The 13,458-nt window shown below is 43.4% G+C and overlaps 1 protein-coding gene across 1 annotated transcript in view; it reads left to right on the forward strand.

Moving 5' to 3' along the window:
* The window catches only part of MYO10 (myosin X), a 225,647-nt gene that overhangs the window by 90,410 nt on the left and 121,779 nt on the right, over nt 1-13,458 (forward strand). Inside the window, exon 3 of the mRNA XM_053592862.1 lies at nt 1,257-1,415. Within this exon, the coding sequence (XP_053448837.1) occupies nt 1,257-1,415 (159 nt within the window). The remainder of the gene's footprint in view (nt 1-1,256; nt 1,416-13,458) is intronic.

Below are 13,458 nucleotides of genomic sequence, written 5' to 3' on the forward strand. Positions count from 1 at the left end.
ATGGCAGAAATGTCACTGCTGGCTTAAGTTTTAATTTTTCTCTAGAAAAGTAAGACATACCATTTGTCATGACTTATGAAAACCATGGGAGTGGTACTTTTGCATCCCTTGGGGTGTCATTCTCCTTTGCAATAACATACCATTTGTTGCCATGTAGGCAGCTGGGCCATTTAAAAATAGAACCTCCAAGCAAAAAGTGCTGCATCTGTGATTCCAGAAGCTTCCCATGTGTGCGTGTCTGTGTGTTTGTGTGTCTCTGTGTGTGAAGGTAGAGTGTCTTTCGTGTTATTTACATCTTTGTTTTTTTAAAAAAAGCCTCTTGACATTTTCATTTCAAAGGATAATTTTAATCCAAATGATTTATAAAATTATCATCTTGTAAATATGAAGTGGAACTCCATAATGAAATGATGTTGTTACTACACAAGTTTGTATGTAAAGCTGGGCAAGCCGATGGAGCTTAACTTGATATGGTTAACGTGGTACCAAATCACTCACAACAAATGCGTTTTAAATTCAGTCATCAAGCCTGCACTGTCCGTGTCACTTTCTGTATATGGGACGGCATGGGTGCAGAGCAGTCATTGGTGATGGCTGAAATTTAAGGAAGATAGGTTGTCAAACAAACAAAGAAACTAATTTTATTTTAAATCCAAGAGAAGATTTGTTTCGCCTAAAAATCACTCCAATGCTACATATCACAGTTGAGAGGGAATTTTGTTCAAGGATATTTTCTAAACATTCCTGGGATGATGTCTTTGAATAGGCATATGGACTGCTTATGTCATAAATATGAATTTATGCAATAAACTACTTAATATTCTTAGATTACTTAATATTTAAATTGAAGAACTTTGCCATGTGACTTTATAATTATCAGATGATCCAATATGAAATATTATAGAGGGAAACCAAATTACTTTCTAAAAATTTAGCCATTTTCCTAAATGTTAATGATTTCTATCAATTGGAGAAATAATCAGAGAAGTGAACTATTATAATTTCTGTGATTCTCGAAGGATGGTTAGTATTTGAGCTAAAGTCTTTTAGGAACATCTAATTATCATCAAAATAATTACTTCTTTTAGAAAGATGTGAGTGATATAAAGAAAATGAAAAAGTTCTTTGCAGTATATTTTTTTATTGCCCAATTCAGGATCTTTTTTGAAATTATACTGAGATTGTATTGTCAGTTTGGGAAATTTCTGTGGAAATCACTTAACTGCTAAATAATTGAGTTCATTTCTGTCCCTCAGGTATTCACTTACAAGCAGAGCACAATTACCCACCAGAAGGTCACTGCCCTGCACCCCACAGATGAGGAGGGCGTGGACAACATGGCCTCCTTGACAGAGCTGCACGGGGGCTCCATCATGTACAACCTGTTCCAGCGATATAAGAGAAATCAAATCTATGTAAGTTCCCCTTGTAATGCCTTCTAAGATAATCCCTCACCTTTGAGGGAATGCATGTTTTTGGTTTCAAAGAGTATTTCCTGCCTTTTAAAAACTTCTGGTTATTCTAAATAATACTGTGCATTCAAATTAGGAACTTCATTCAATAACTCATGTTCTCCCGGTGTTTATTGCCTCAGTTTTATTACAGGGGATTTATTTTCTGGTGAAGGGCCTTGTGCACCTGAGGTAGTTTGACGTTTCTCGTGAACACACTGCGTTGTGTCGCATTTTTAAGTGCTGTGTGACGCAGGGAAGCCAAGTGGAGTTGACGTCCTCAGTTAAAGGCTGGAGGGAAATGTTGACTTGCTGACACAAGTGCCTGAGCTTACCTCTTTTATTTTTCCTTGTTTTTTCTCTCTTTATGGATTTTCACTGATATTTCTGGGTCTGGAGCCCACTCTAGGAGATATTTACATTCAAGGGATTTATTTTTCTTGTACGAGATTTCTGGTTTGCTAGGTTGGATGGGGAAAGATCCCTAAAAAGTAGTCCTGCATATTTTCTCTCAATTTTCATGAAATGTAACTGTATGTGTATTATAAAGTAATATTTTAAAATCGTTTCTATAATAACTTATGTGACACTAAAGTACAGATATTATATTGTCTGTCAGGATTGATTGACTAGCAAATTTCAGTGCTTTTTTTTCTCTGCCTGTTTGCAAGTCTTTATTGTAAACTGGAAAAACTGTTTGTACCTGTTTACTTTTCTTGTCAAGTTCAAATTCATAGTTTTCTTAAAAATCTAAAATTATAGTAGGTAGAAGCTCTGTAAGTTGATGATCCTAGGGACTGTAATGAACTGCCTAACAGACAGAGGTGGTCAACATAAGAAACTAGGCCTACTGCCCAGATGAATACATGTGGTGCGTGGCAAGTCTATGAAAATTAGGTCAAGTTTAGTAGGTACTCAGAATGGAAGGCAGTCAACTATGGTGGTTCTCCTGTACTTTAAGAACCCTTGATCTTTTAATAATTTTTATTCTCAGGGAGTTACATTTAGTGTTGTCAGTATGTTTGTGATCATGATTAATAATCGTATCGGCTAAGGTAGTGAATAGTAGGTGCTGAAACTCAAGGCATGCTTAGTGTCAGGGCCTAATTTATCTCCCTTAGACTGCGAAAGAAGAGCTAGGAAAAGGAGGAATTAGACATTTGTGGGTTGGATGCTTAATTTTCCTCAGCTTAAAAAAGAGAAACAATTGCCTATTTTTTGTTTTACATTGTGAAAGTGTCATTTTTTTTTTTTTGCCAGAAAATGCTTGCCAAATGTTTTCAGACAACTCTGTTGAGAGAAATTCAATCGTGTTGTAATGCTGTGCTTGCTTACCCTGAGTCTTTAGATTAAAATACTTTCCATATGTTCAGAAAAGGTAATGTTTATACATGTTTATGTAAAAGGGTCTCTGAATTCTGTGTTTTGCATGTGCTGGCAGAATGTGCATTATTTATTCCTTTGTTTCCATCTCAAAAATGTTGTACGTGACCAGTGAGCTATCTTCTTCCTGTAGAACACCCGCTGTACAGGTATCTGTGTTACCTCTGCTTTGTGTGTGTTTTTATTTTGAAGCCCTTAGCAGTATCATGTAGCCATTTGTTTACATAGCAGTTTCCTTCCTAGGTTTGTCAAGGACTTATTTTGTCTTCTTCGAGCCAAGGACATTGCCAGGCGCCTGGTAGTTGCGCAATAAATATTTGTAAAATACGTGCCTTTCATGTTACAGATAGCCTTTTGTAGTTGATGATAAAATGTGAAGCTGGATTTTAAAAACATTTATTGGTATTTGTCTCTTGTAAGTGAGTACAGGATGGGTATCCCTAATTCAAAAGTTTGAAATCTGAACTGCTCCAAAATCCAAACCATTTTGAGCACCAACATGACGCTGAAAGGAAATGCTTGCTGGGATATTTCAGGTTTTAGGATGCCCCACTCGTCAGTATAGTGGAAATATTCCAGCAAGCCCCCAAATTTGAAACCCGTAATACTTCTGGTTCCCAACATTTTAGGTAAGAAATACTCAACCTGGGTGGTGCCTGTGGCTCAGCGAGTAGGGCGCCAGCCTCATATACCGAGGGTGGTGGATTTGAACCTGCCCCGGCCAAATTGCAACAATCGAAAAAAAAAAAGAAATACTCAACCTGTGTTTCCAAACTCAATACCCTGCTATCTTTAAAGAAAAGACTTAAGTCCTGTGTGTTTGTGTATGTGCAGAGACTATCCTGGCTCATGCTTGTCTGTGTCTTTACAACAGGGAGAAAAAAAAAATGAACTGCCTTGTACCAGAGATGTTGTATTACTTTTTTGTTGCTGGCATAACAAATTACCATGTATATACGGATTAAAGCAACAAATTTATTCTCTTACACTTACGTAGGTCAGAAGTCCAACAGGGATCTCACCAGGCTACAGTTAAGGCGTTGGTAGGGCTGCGTCCTTTTCTAGAGGTTCTGGGAGGGGGGAGATCAGTTTCCTGCTCATTCTGGCTATCGGGTGAATTCAGTAACTCATGGTTGTAGGACTGAGGTCTTTGTTGTCTTGCTGTCTTCTGAGGCCTATTCCCAGCGTCTCAGTGTTTTCAACCTTTATCTCAGGGCAGACTTGAACCTATAGTTAACTTCCTTGGCACACTTAGATTATGTTGATAAAAAAGAATATATTTACTGTGCCCCTTCTTTTGAAAATAATTAAATTAATGATCTCCAACCCTTTTCTTGGCATACTGATCCACAGGCTACCTGCATTCTCTGGTCCCTTTCTTTCATCTTCATGGATAGTAACTATTGATCGAGGCCCGAGTCTCGGAGGCTTAAATCTTTTCTCCTCTTCCCTTCTCTTTCCTGCTCTCTGTCTGTAGCCAAGAAAGAAAGGTCGTCAGCTTTTAAGGACTTACGTGATTAGAAGGGCGTGATTAGAAGGGGCCTGCCTGCATAATCTTCCCAGGTCACTCTGGGTAACCCCCAACTCAGGGTTCATGACTTTATCACATCTGCCAAGTCCTTTGGCCATGGACCATGAGCTATTCACAGGTTCTGGGGTGCGTGTGGATATATTTGCAGAGGGGCCAGTATCCAGTGAATAGGGACTCACATGGCACTCCCATCCCCCCACCCCCGCTGGTGTCTGGATTGTCCATTATGTGCTGACTTTTCGTATCGAGTTGGCCATTTACACAGTTGCTGGTGCATTGACTCCATATCCAGGTAGCAAGAGGTCGCCTGTCCTCTGCTATTCAGGAACATTAACTTTTTCTTTCTGGGGACCTCTTTTGTCAAGGGACTTTATTAGGACCTAGTAAAATATTTTCCCCCCTGGCTTTTGGAATCCTCTATTGAAATGGGCTGGAAAGTGAGAAAAAGGTGAAAGCACTCAGAATAAACAAGTCAGAGTTAAACTACCCATTTTCTCCACTTATCTACCCTTTGGTGCTATATTAATAATTTAATCTTTCTGAACATCACTTTTTACAATTTATGGTTTTAAAAGGTCAGCTGTCATAACCCCTCTACCTGATGGGAGGTTTTAAAATAAAATAAGAAGAGGCTCCAGAAACTTTACTCTTTCTCTATGCACCTTTCTCTGGATCTTACTTGTCTCACACCAACAAGTGTTTGCCTAGAAAGCACCTGCCTTGAACTTGATGCTGCATTAAGGGGGATTCAGAAGAGGTTAACAACATCATCTCTAGCTTCAAAGCTCGCAACCTAGTGGGAAGATAACACCAAGGCCAGCTCACTGCACACAGCCTTGAACAATTGAGGAAAGTCTCCCCTTGGGTGCCACGTTGTATGATGATGACACAGTTTGCCCCCCTCTGTGAAGCCCTGAAGCTTTACAGCTGGACCCCTTAGCTGTGCCTATGGATACACCCTGCCTCAGGCTTGCTGTGGAAGGGACAGAAGCCACACAGATTTTGATGTCAGTGTCTGAGGTCCTGTGATCCTGCATAGATCCCACTCGGAGGCTAGAGCAACCCCACTCTGCCCACACTGCCTGTGCCCTGTGGCGGGATTCTCTGCCTGGATCTCCAGGCTCGTCTCACTTGAGGCTTCTCTTGGTCCACCTTTCATACCTTCTGGGGACTTTTTGACTACGCCGGGGCCCACACTCCAGCTCCTGACCCCAGGCTTTCACTCTGAACCCCGTGGCTGTAGGCCTCTTGCCATGGAGAGGTTGGTTCTCCTGATTGCCCCCTCTTTTTGGAGAGGGTCTGATGAGGGGCCCAGCCTCCTCTGTCTCTTCCCACCCCCTGATAAGACCTGGTAAGGACAAGCAAACACACCTGTAAGTTCCTGAAGACTCAAGGAGGGAGGGGCAGGGTGCGTGTTTGTGGTGCGGGGAGATAGCCTGTGGCGGGGGTGACAGTAATGACACTGCAAAGCACAGGTGAGAAGTGGTTAGGCGAGGACACCACCCACGGAGACGGAGATGTGAGCTGAGTTTGGTGTGATGGTCCTGCCACATCGGAAGGTTTCCTTTGCTTGTGGAATTGGATGTCTGTTGGGGAACCTTGAGAAATTTGATGGGCAGGCAGGGTGGGATTAGATACTTTGGTTCCCTGGCTGGGTGCAGTGGCTCATGCCTGTAATCCTAGCACTCTGAGAGGCTGAGGCACGTGGATTGCTTGAGCTCAGGAGTTTGAGACAAGCCTGAGCAAGAGTGAGACCCTGTCTCTACTAACAATAGAAAAATTATCCAGGCATTGTGGCGGGTACCTGTAGTCCCAGCTACTCAGGAGGGTGAGCCCAGGAGTTTGAGGTTGCTGTGAACTGGGCTGAGCCCATGATCCTCCAGCCCAAGCTCAAGCTTTGGTTCTCTACTATTAATAGAATGATGCTGCCCCTGGGTGGCATTTGTCATTATCTGAGGATGTTTTCGGTTGTCATAGCTAGGGTCAGGAGACACCGATGGCCTCTGGTGAATAGAGGTCAGGGGTGCTGCTAAACATCCCATAGCACATGGACACCCCACAGCAGAGAATGGTCCAGTCCAAGGTGCCAGAAGCACCAAGCTGGAGAAACCCTCCCTTACTTAAAGCTAATCTGGAAAGTTTGGGTGTAAATAGTGAAAGGTATAGATGAGGCCAAAGAGATGTTCGGGCCGGGGCTATTGGAAGGGGAGGGTGACCTGTCTGGGCAGTGCAAAGATGGCGTCTGTGCCCGGGGGCAGTTAGAGACCACTTTTATATGGGGCCCTGGTGAGTGGGCACACTCCACAGGTTGCTGGCCAGGTAAGAGTCTTTTGGCTGAGAACTTCTGGGGGGTGGGGCTAGCCAGACCCTTTGTGTCTTTGTTTTAGGAGCAGAATAGGGGAGGGGGAAAGGGTTTGTGTGGGGGGACCCCCAACATTCCTAACTCTTGAGAAATTAATTGCATTAGATGCAGTTGCATTAGGCCCCACAACATTCCCGACTCTTGTTAAAACGGGGTGGTGGGGTCGATGGTCTGTCTTGGTGGTATAGAGATCCCGCTGTCTCTGTTACAGTTTTCGGAAGGGAGAATTTCCCTGAGAAGAACTTCTGAAGAGTTGAGAGGGAAGTGATAGGAGGTGAGACTAGAAAGAGCCGAGCTGGGAGGATGTCACAGTAATTCCCAGGGGAAGGGATGAGGTAGAGATGAGAGCCAGGGAGGGAGCAGGCTGGGATGATGAGGGAGGTAAGAAACTTGGCCCTGGAGGGTGGGGCCTTAGTGTGTGTCACACTTTATGGGGGCAAGACATGATTGCAAGAGGGACTTTACCTAACAATTGCAATCAGTGTAACTGGTTATTGTACCCTCAATGAATCCCCAACAATAAAAAAAAAAGCTTGTCCAAAAAAAAAAAAAGAAACTTGGCCCTGCTCACTCCAGGCCTCATCAACCCCAGGGGCCGTGAAAACACAGTTCTTACAAGCCTGCTAGCTCCTTAAGGAAACTGAGACAGACGAGGGTGTTTTGGGTCTCTGCCTTCCTGTGTCCTGTGGAGTCCTGACCATCTCAAATTGTTAGGTACCCAGCATCTAAACACAGTGTTGACAGGAGCAGCTAAGGGTTCTCTTGTATTGCAGGTTAAACTCCCGTCCAGGCCGAAGCGACCGCCAAGCCCTGAGGTGTGGCCGCTTTGTTTTCTGCAGAATGGGAGAGAGAAGCACGTTCCCTCCCTGACCAGCATGGCTGATCTGTGGGTCAGTGGCAGGGAGGAGACTCCTGTGCCAGGCTCAGAGGCACAGCTCCAAACCACATCATGGGAGAGCCGCTGGGAAGCTCAGGGCTCGCCTGCAATTATGGTGTTGAGGACGGCTCCGGAGGAAGCCGCTCTCTGTTCCACCCAGCCCTTTGGTTAGTTTGTTGGTTTTTTGGAACAAACAATGCAGGGACGAGAATCAAAGGAGTCCGTTTTAAGCAGTGGGGCTGTGTCTAAAGATAAGTGCTTCCGTAAGCACCTAAGATGCTTCACAGCTAATGTATTTTTAGGTGTTTTGAAAATATCCTCATTTGGTGAACTGGCATTCCAGCCTGGATCTGCAAATGTGTTTGATGTTGTTCCTGAATTAACTTTGAAGGCCGCTTCTGACAGGCGTGATGTGTTAGCAGGCACCGGCCAGTTCAAGACCTATGGACGTTAGCAGGCGGCTGGATGGAGTTCTCCTGCAGGAAATCGTGGCCGGCTAACACTGGGCATGGCCCTGCCGTGGATTTTACGGTGTGGGACTTGCGGATCGAAATCTGTGTTTCATTTCCTTGGGTGGAGTCCAAAGTCGACTTTTTATGGTTCGTTTCCATCCCTTTCCAAAGCTAGCGTCAAGTAGCAGCGTGCCTCTCGCGGATAGAGGATGGCCTGGAGTCGGGAGGGTTGGTTAACACAGTCTTGGCCTGTGACTGGTACCGGGAACAGTTGAACACAGTGCCATTTGTCGGGGTTTCTTGTTTTTCAGGGATTTTTTTTTTCCATATGAAATCAAGACTCATGTTGCCAAAAGATGATTGTAACCATCTGCCTGACTACGTGTATTTTTAAACTTTACCAAACATTTATGCTGGGGAGCGACCACTTCCACATCAGGACAGGAGAGTGGCAATTAGAAACTTTGTTTCTTGTGGATGTTTTTTTTTTCCCTCTTTCTTGTCTCTCTTTGGGTTCAGATTCCTTTCGACGTGGAGGCAATTTTAGTTGGAAAGGCCAACATTTCTAAATCTAAGAGCTTGACTTTGGCTAACATCTTACCTGTTGTGATGGTTTTCTTTCTAGCAAACTTGAATACTTAACGGCTTTTTGAACCTTGTTTTAAGATGTTTTTCACTGTTTAACTGCGCCGTAGCAAACAATTTTGTTACAAGGCACATTGATTCGGCCTTGCCTGGGTACCAGACTCTGTGGCCCCCAACGGTGCAAAATTTCTCTTGTTTACAGTCATGTTTATTGAAGAGATTGAATATCTGAAAAATGCTTCATTGGTGAATACAGATGCAAGCAAACCATTGACCATAAGTAGCTCAGGGTAGCAATGAGTGTGGTAAAAATACTTAACTTGGAAACATGAAGAATGAACATCAGAAGGAGGAAGTGAAGAGAGAGTCAGAAAATGATTCCAGCCAAGACATTAGCTGCGCTGAGTTTTGAGCTTTTGTTGGGGAATCTGGCCTCGAAGGAGGGTGACTTTCCTGGCAGCAGGTCATTATATGGAAAGATGTGCCATACGTAGCTTGGTGCATTGTGTCATACCCGTGGAGGACACTGTGGACACTGGAACGAAGGTTGCACGCTGCTGGCTGGCACAGTGGTTGAGAACAGGGCAGGAAGGATGGGCTCTGTGCAAGCTGGTGTAAACCATAGAGGACAGATTTATACATGACTTCTGGGAAAATTCACTCAGCCAGAGGGTGGTAGATGAATGCAGAAGGAATGAGGTCCAGGGAGAGAGGTGACCAGTAAACCAGAAGGGAAATGAGAGGTTCCTAGTTAGGGATAGTTGTGACATAGTAAGAGGTAGAATCTAAGGGTTTTATTGAATTTGGGGGAGGGGGAAAGGAGGCTGAATTTCTAGAGGATTATCCATTTGGGTAGACCATTTGTCAAGATGTGACAGGTGTTTGGGGGAGATTAGTCTTAGCAGGGTGAGTCTGAGCCATCTAAGGCCCCTCAAAGGAAAGGTGTCCAGTGGACCACTGAATAAATGTGGATCTGTAACTTAAAGCTGAAGCTGCAGGTAATGATTTAGCAAGTAAATCATTCTTCAGCCAAGATGATTGAGAGATAAGGAAAGAGGAGAACGGTGGGAGATAAATCTAGATAATGTCATTCCCACTTCTAAACAATTTTTCCCTTTAGGAAAGCTTGCCCTGACACTGACTTTAAATAATCACTTTTCCCCAGTGCGTTCAGATTACTTGATCTAAGTCCAGCTTTTCAGAACTACATGATGAAAAGCAGTTGTGGTTTTATTTTCATCAGCAATAACAATCGTAAATGCTTCTGATTTATGTAGCAGTTGCAGTAATCAGTAATCAGCAGGGTGACAGAGGATGCCTTGTAACTTACTGATCAGAATCTGAGGCCCAGAGTGAACCAGCAAAGGTGGTTTCAGGGCTAAGAACGTCGTGTCTTCTGACTTAACCAAACCACGTCTAGGTGACTTATTCTTTTGGTGCGATTGTGATGTCCCGTCAGTAGTATCTACAGTCAGACTATGTCAGAGACTACTGGGTCATTTTAAGTTTTCTTAGTTATACTTGACTTTTTAAAAAAATTTATTGGGGCGGCACCTGTGGCACAAAGGAGTAAGGTGCTGGCCCCATAAGGTGACGGGTTCAAACCTGGCCTCGGCCAAAAACTGCAAAAAAAAAAAAAAAATGTTGAGACAGAGTCTCACTATGTCGCCCTTGGTAGAGTGCTGTGACATCACAGCTCACAGCAACCTCAAACTCTTGGGCTTAAGAAATTCTCTTGCCTCAGCCTCCCAAGTAGCTGAGACTATGGGCATCTACCACAATGCCTGGCTATTTTTTTGTTGCAGTTGTCATTGTTGTTTAGCAGGCCCAGGCTGGGTTCGAACCCACCATCCTCGGTGCATGTGGCTGGCGCTGTAACCACTGTGCAAAATAAATAAATAATAAATAAATGTTACTTGGTTAATAAAAAAAAAAAGAAAAAATTTATTATGTGTATTTAAAGTGTACACCATGATGTTTTGGGACACACACAAGTATACATAGTGAAGTCAAATGATGCTTGATTTTTTTTGGGGAGGGGGTGATAGAGTCAGATACTAGATACTATCCCTCCTTTTGAAAACCTTGAATTGGTAAATTTTGGATTGAAGAAATGGAATGAGTTTCTCCTGACATTTTTAAGCAATAATACGTGCCACAGCTGTTCCAAATTATTAAAATGGGCAAGGAAATGTATTTTTGGATGAGTTATGTGGAACTTTTTTGACTAGAAAATGTTTTTATGTGCTTCCAAATAGAATGTACTTTCTATTTTTGAAAAGCCGTTAAAATGACTGGGATGTTTATTCTCCTGGAATTTGGAATCCAATATGAGGAAACCGGTACCTGGGCCCACTCTGTGTTGGGGAGTTGCGTATGTCTGTGGCTTTCAACTACGTAGAGTGATCATGGCCATTTGTGGAGCAGCAGTGCTACCTCTTTATAAAGTGCAAAATGACACAGGCTTGCAACAGATGTCATCTCATAGCCCTCAGGATGTCTCACATCTGAAGATGTCTTCATCTTCCCTTCCCTCAATAGTTGGTGACTAGGCTCCCCCACCCCCTCTCCAACTGCCATTTGTACTGAACGTCACATGTGGAACGTGTCTTATGATTCAGTGAACCTCTTAAACACACAGCCTGCATTTTAGTGACAAAGTCATCCGTGAGAAGGGAAGAGTGAGCTGAGATGTTTAGGATAGTGGGGGCGGTAGGAGGGGACCACTAGATTTCAAATAATTTGGGAAATAGTGGGAACTCTTACTATGATTGCTGTTCCATTTTGCACCTTTGGGTTCTTTTTGCAGTTTTGGCTGGGGCTGGGTTTGAACACGCCACCTCCAGCGTATGGGGCTGGCACCCTACTCCTTTGAGCCACAGGTGCCACCTACACCTCTGTCTTTAGTAGGTTCAGAAGTGCCATTAGGCACAAACAGCAAAATCTCAGTAGGAAGTAAAGATCTTCTGTGGGATGAAGCAGCCCCATTCTTCCCCTCTCCAGTGACCTGTTAGGAGGATAATCCCTTAGGACTTGGGCTGTTCTATCAGCCTTCTGGTGATTGGATGGAGGTAGCAAAACTGTAAGGGAATCATGGATGAAAACGCTCTGTGGAAATCTGGGTGATGCGAGGGGAGGCCTTGAGTAGACCAGGGTAGCGTTGGTGGAGGGAGACGGGTGGATTCCAGAAGAGCACACAGGACTGGGTTAACATTGGCCTCTGGCAGTGAGCCTGGCTGACCATTTGCTGTAAATCCACAGTGTGGCCTGTCCAGTCCAGTTCCCATCCTCACTCTCACTCACCACTTCTATGCCTGCAGGGACAGCATTTTACTGTCCCTTAGTCTGTCCCTTCATCTCCCAGCAGGGGCAGCCCCAGTGACCTCTGCCTGCCTCTCACAGGGATCGGGAGGAACAAATGAGCGTGTGCCCATCTGTAAACAGTCCTTTTGGATTGCCAGCTGTCCATTCAAGTTCTTTTGGAAACATGCGAGCATGTATTTAAAATCCTGAGAAGAGTAAGAACTTTCTGAAAGCTCAGAAACTTTTAAGCAATGACTTAGGCCATTAGTAAAACTTGGTGCACGTTTTTTTTTTTTTTTTTTATTGTTGGAGATTCATTGAGGGTACAATAAGCCAGGTTACACTGATTGCAATTGTTAGATAAAGTCCCTCTTGCAATCATGTCTTGCCCCCATAAAGTGTGACACACACCAAGGCCCCACCTCCCTCCCTCCTTCCCTCTTTCTGTTTCCCCCCCCATAACCATAATTGTCATTAATTGTCCTCGTATCAAAATTGAGTACATAGGATTCATGCTTCTCCATTCTTGTGATGCTTTACTAAGAATAATGTCTTCCACTTCCATCCAGGTTAATACGAAGGATGTAAAGTCTCCATTGTTTTTAATGGCTGAATAGTATTCCATGGTATACATATACCACAGCTTGTTAATCCATTCCTGGGTTGGTGGGCATTTAGGCTGTTGCCACATTTTGGCGATTGTAAATTGAGCTGCAATAAACAGTCTAGTATAAGTGTCCTTATGATAAAAGGATTTTTTTCCTTCTGGGTAGATGCCCAGTAATGGGATTGCAGGATCAAATGGGAGGTCTAGGTTGAGTGCTTTGAGGTTTCTCCATACTTCCTTCCAGAAAGGTTGTACTAGTTTGCAGTCCCACCAGCAGTGTAAAAGTGTTCCCTTCTCTCCACATCCACGCCAGCATCTGCAGTTTTGAGATTTTGTGATGTGGGCCATTCTCACTGGGGTTAGATGATATCTCAGGGTTGTTTTGATTTGCATTTCTCTAATATATAGAGATGATGAACATTTTTTCATGTGTTTGTTAGCCATTCGTCTGTCGTCTTCAGAGAAAGTTCTATTCATGTCTCTTGCCCATTGATATATGGGATTGTTGGCTTTTTTCATGTGGATTAATTTGAGTTCTCTATAGATCCTAGTTATCAAGCTTTTGTCTGATTGAAAATATGCAAATATCCTTTCCCATTGTGTAGGTTGTCTCTTTGCTTTGGTTATTGTCTCCTTAGCTGTACAGAAGCTTTTCAGTTTAATGAAGTCCCATTTGTTTATTTTTGTTGTTGTTGCAATTGCCATGCCAGTCTTCTTCAGGAAGTCTTTTCCGAGGATTTTTATTGTTTCATGCCTTAAATTTAAGTCCTTTATCCATCTTGAATCAATTTTTGTGAGTGGGGAAAGGTGTGGGTCCAGTTTCAGTCTTTTACATGTAGACATCCAGTTCTCCCAACACCATTTATTGAATAGGGAGTCTTTCTCCCAAGGTATGTTCTTGTTTGGT

The sequence above is a fragment of the Nycticebus coucang genome, chromosome 1, assembly GCF_027406575.1.
Source record: "Nycticebus coucang isolate mNycCou1 chromosome 1, mNycCou1.pri, whole genome shotgun sequence".
NCBI lineage: Eukaryota > Metazoa > Chordata > Mammalia > Primates > Lorisidae > Nycticebus > Nycticebus coucang.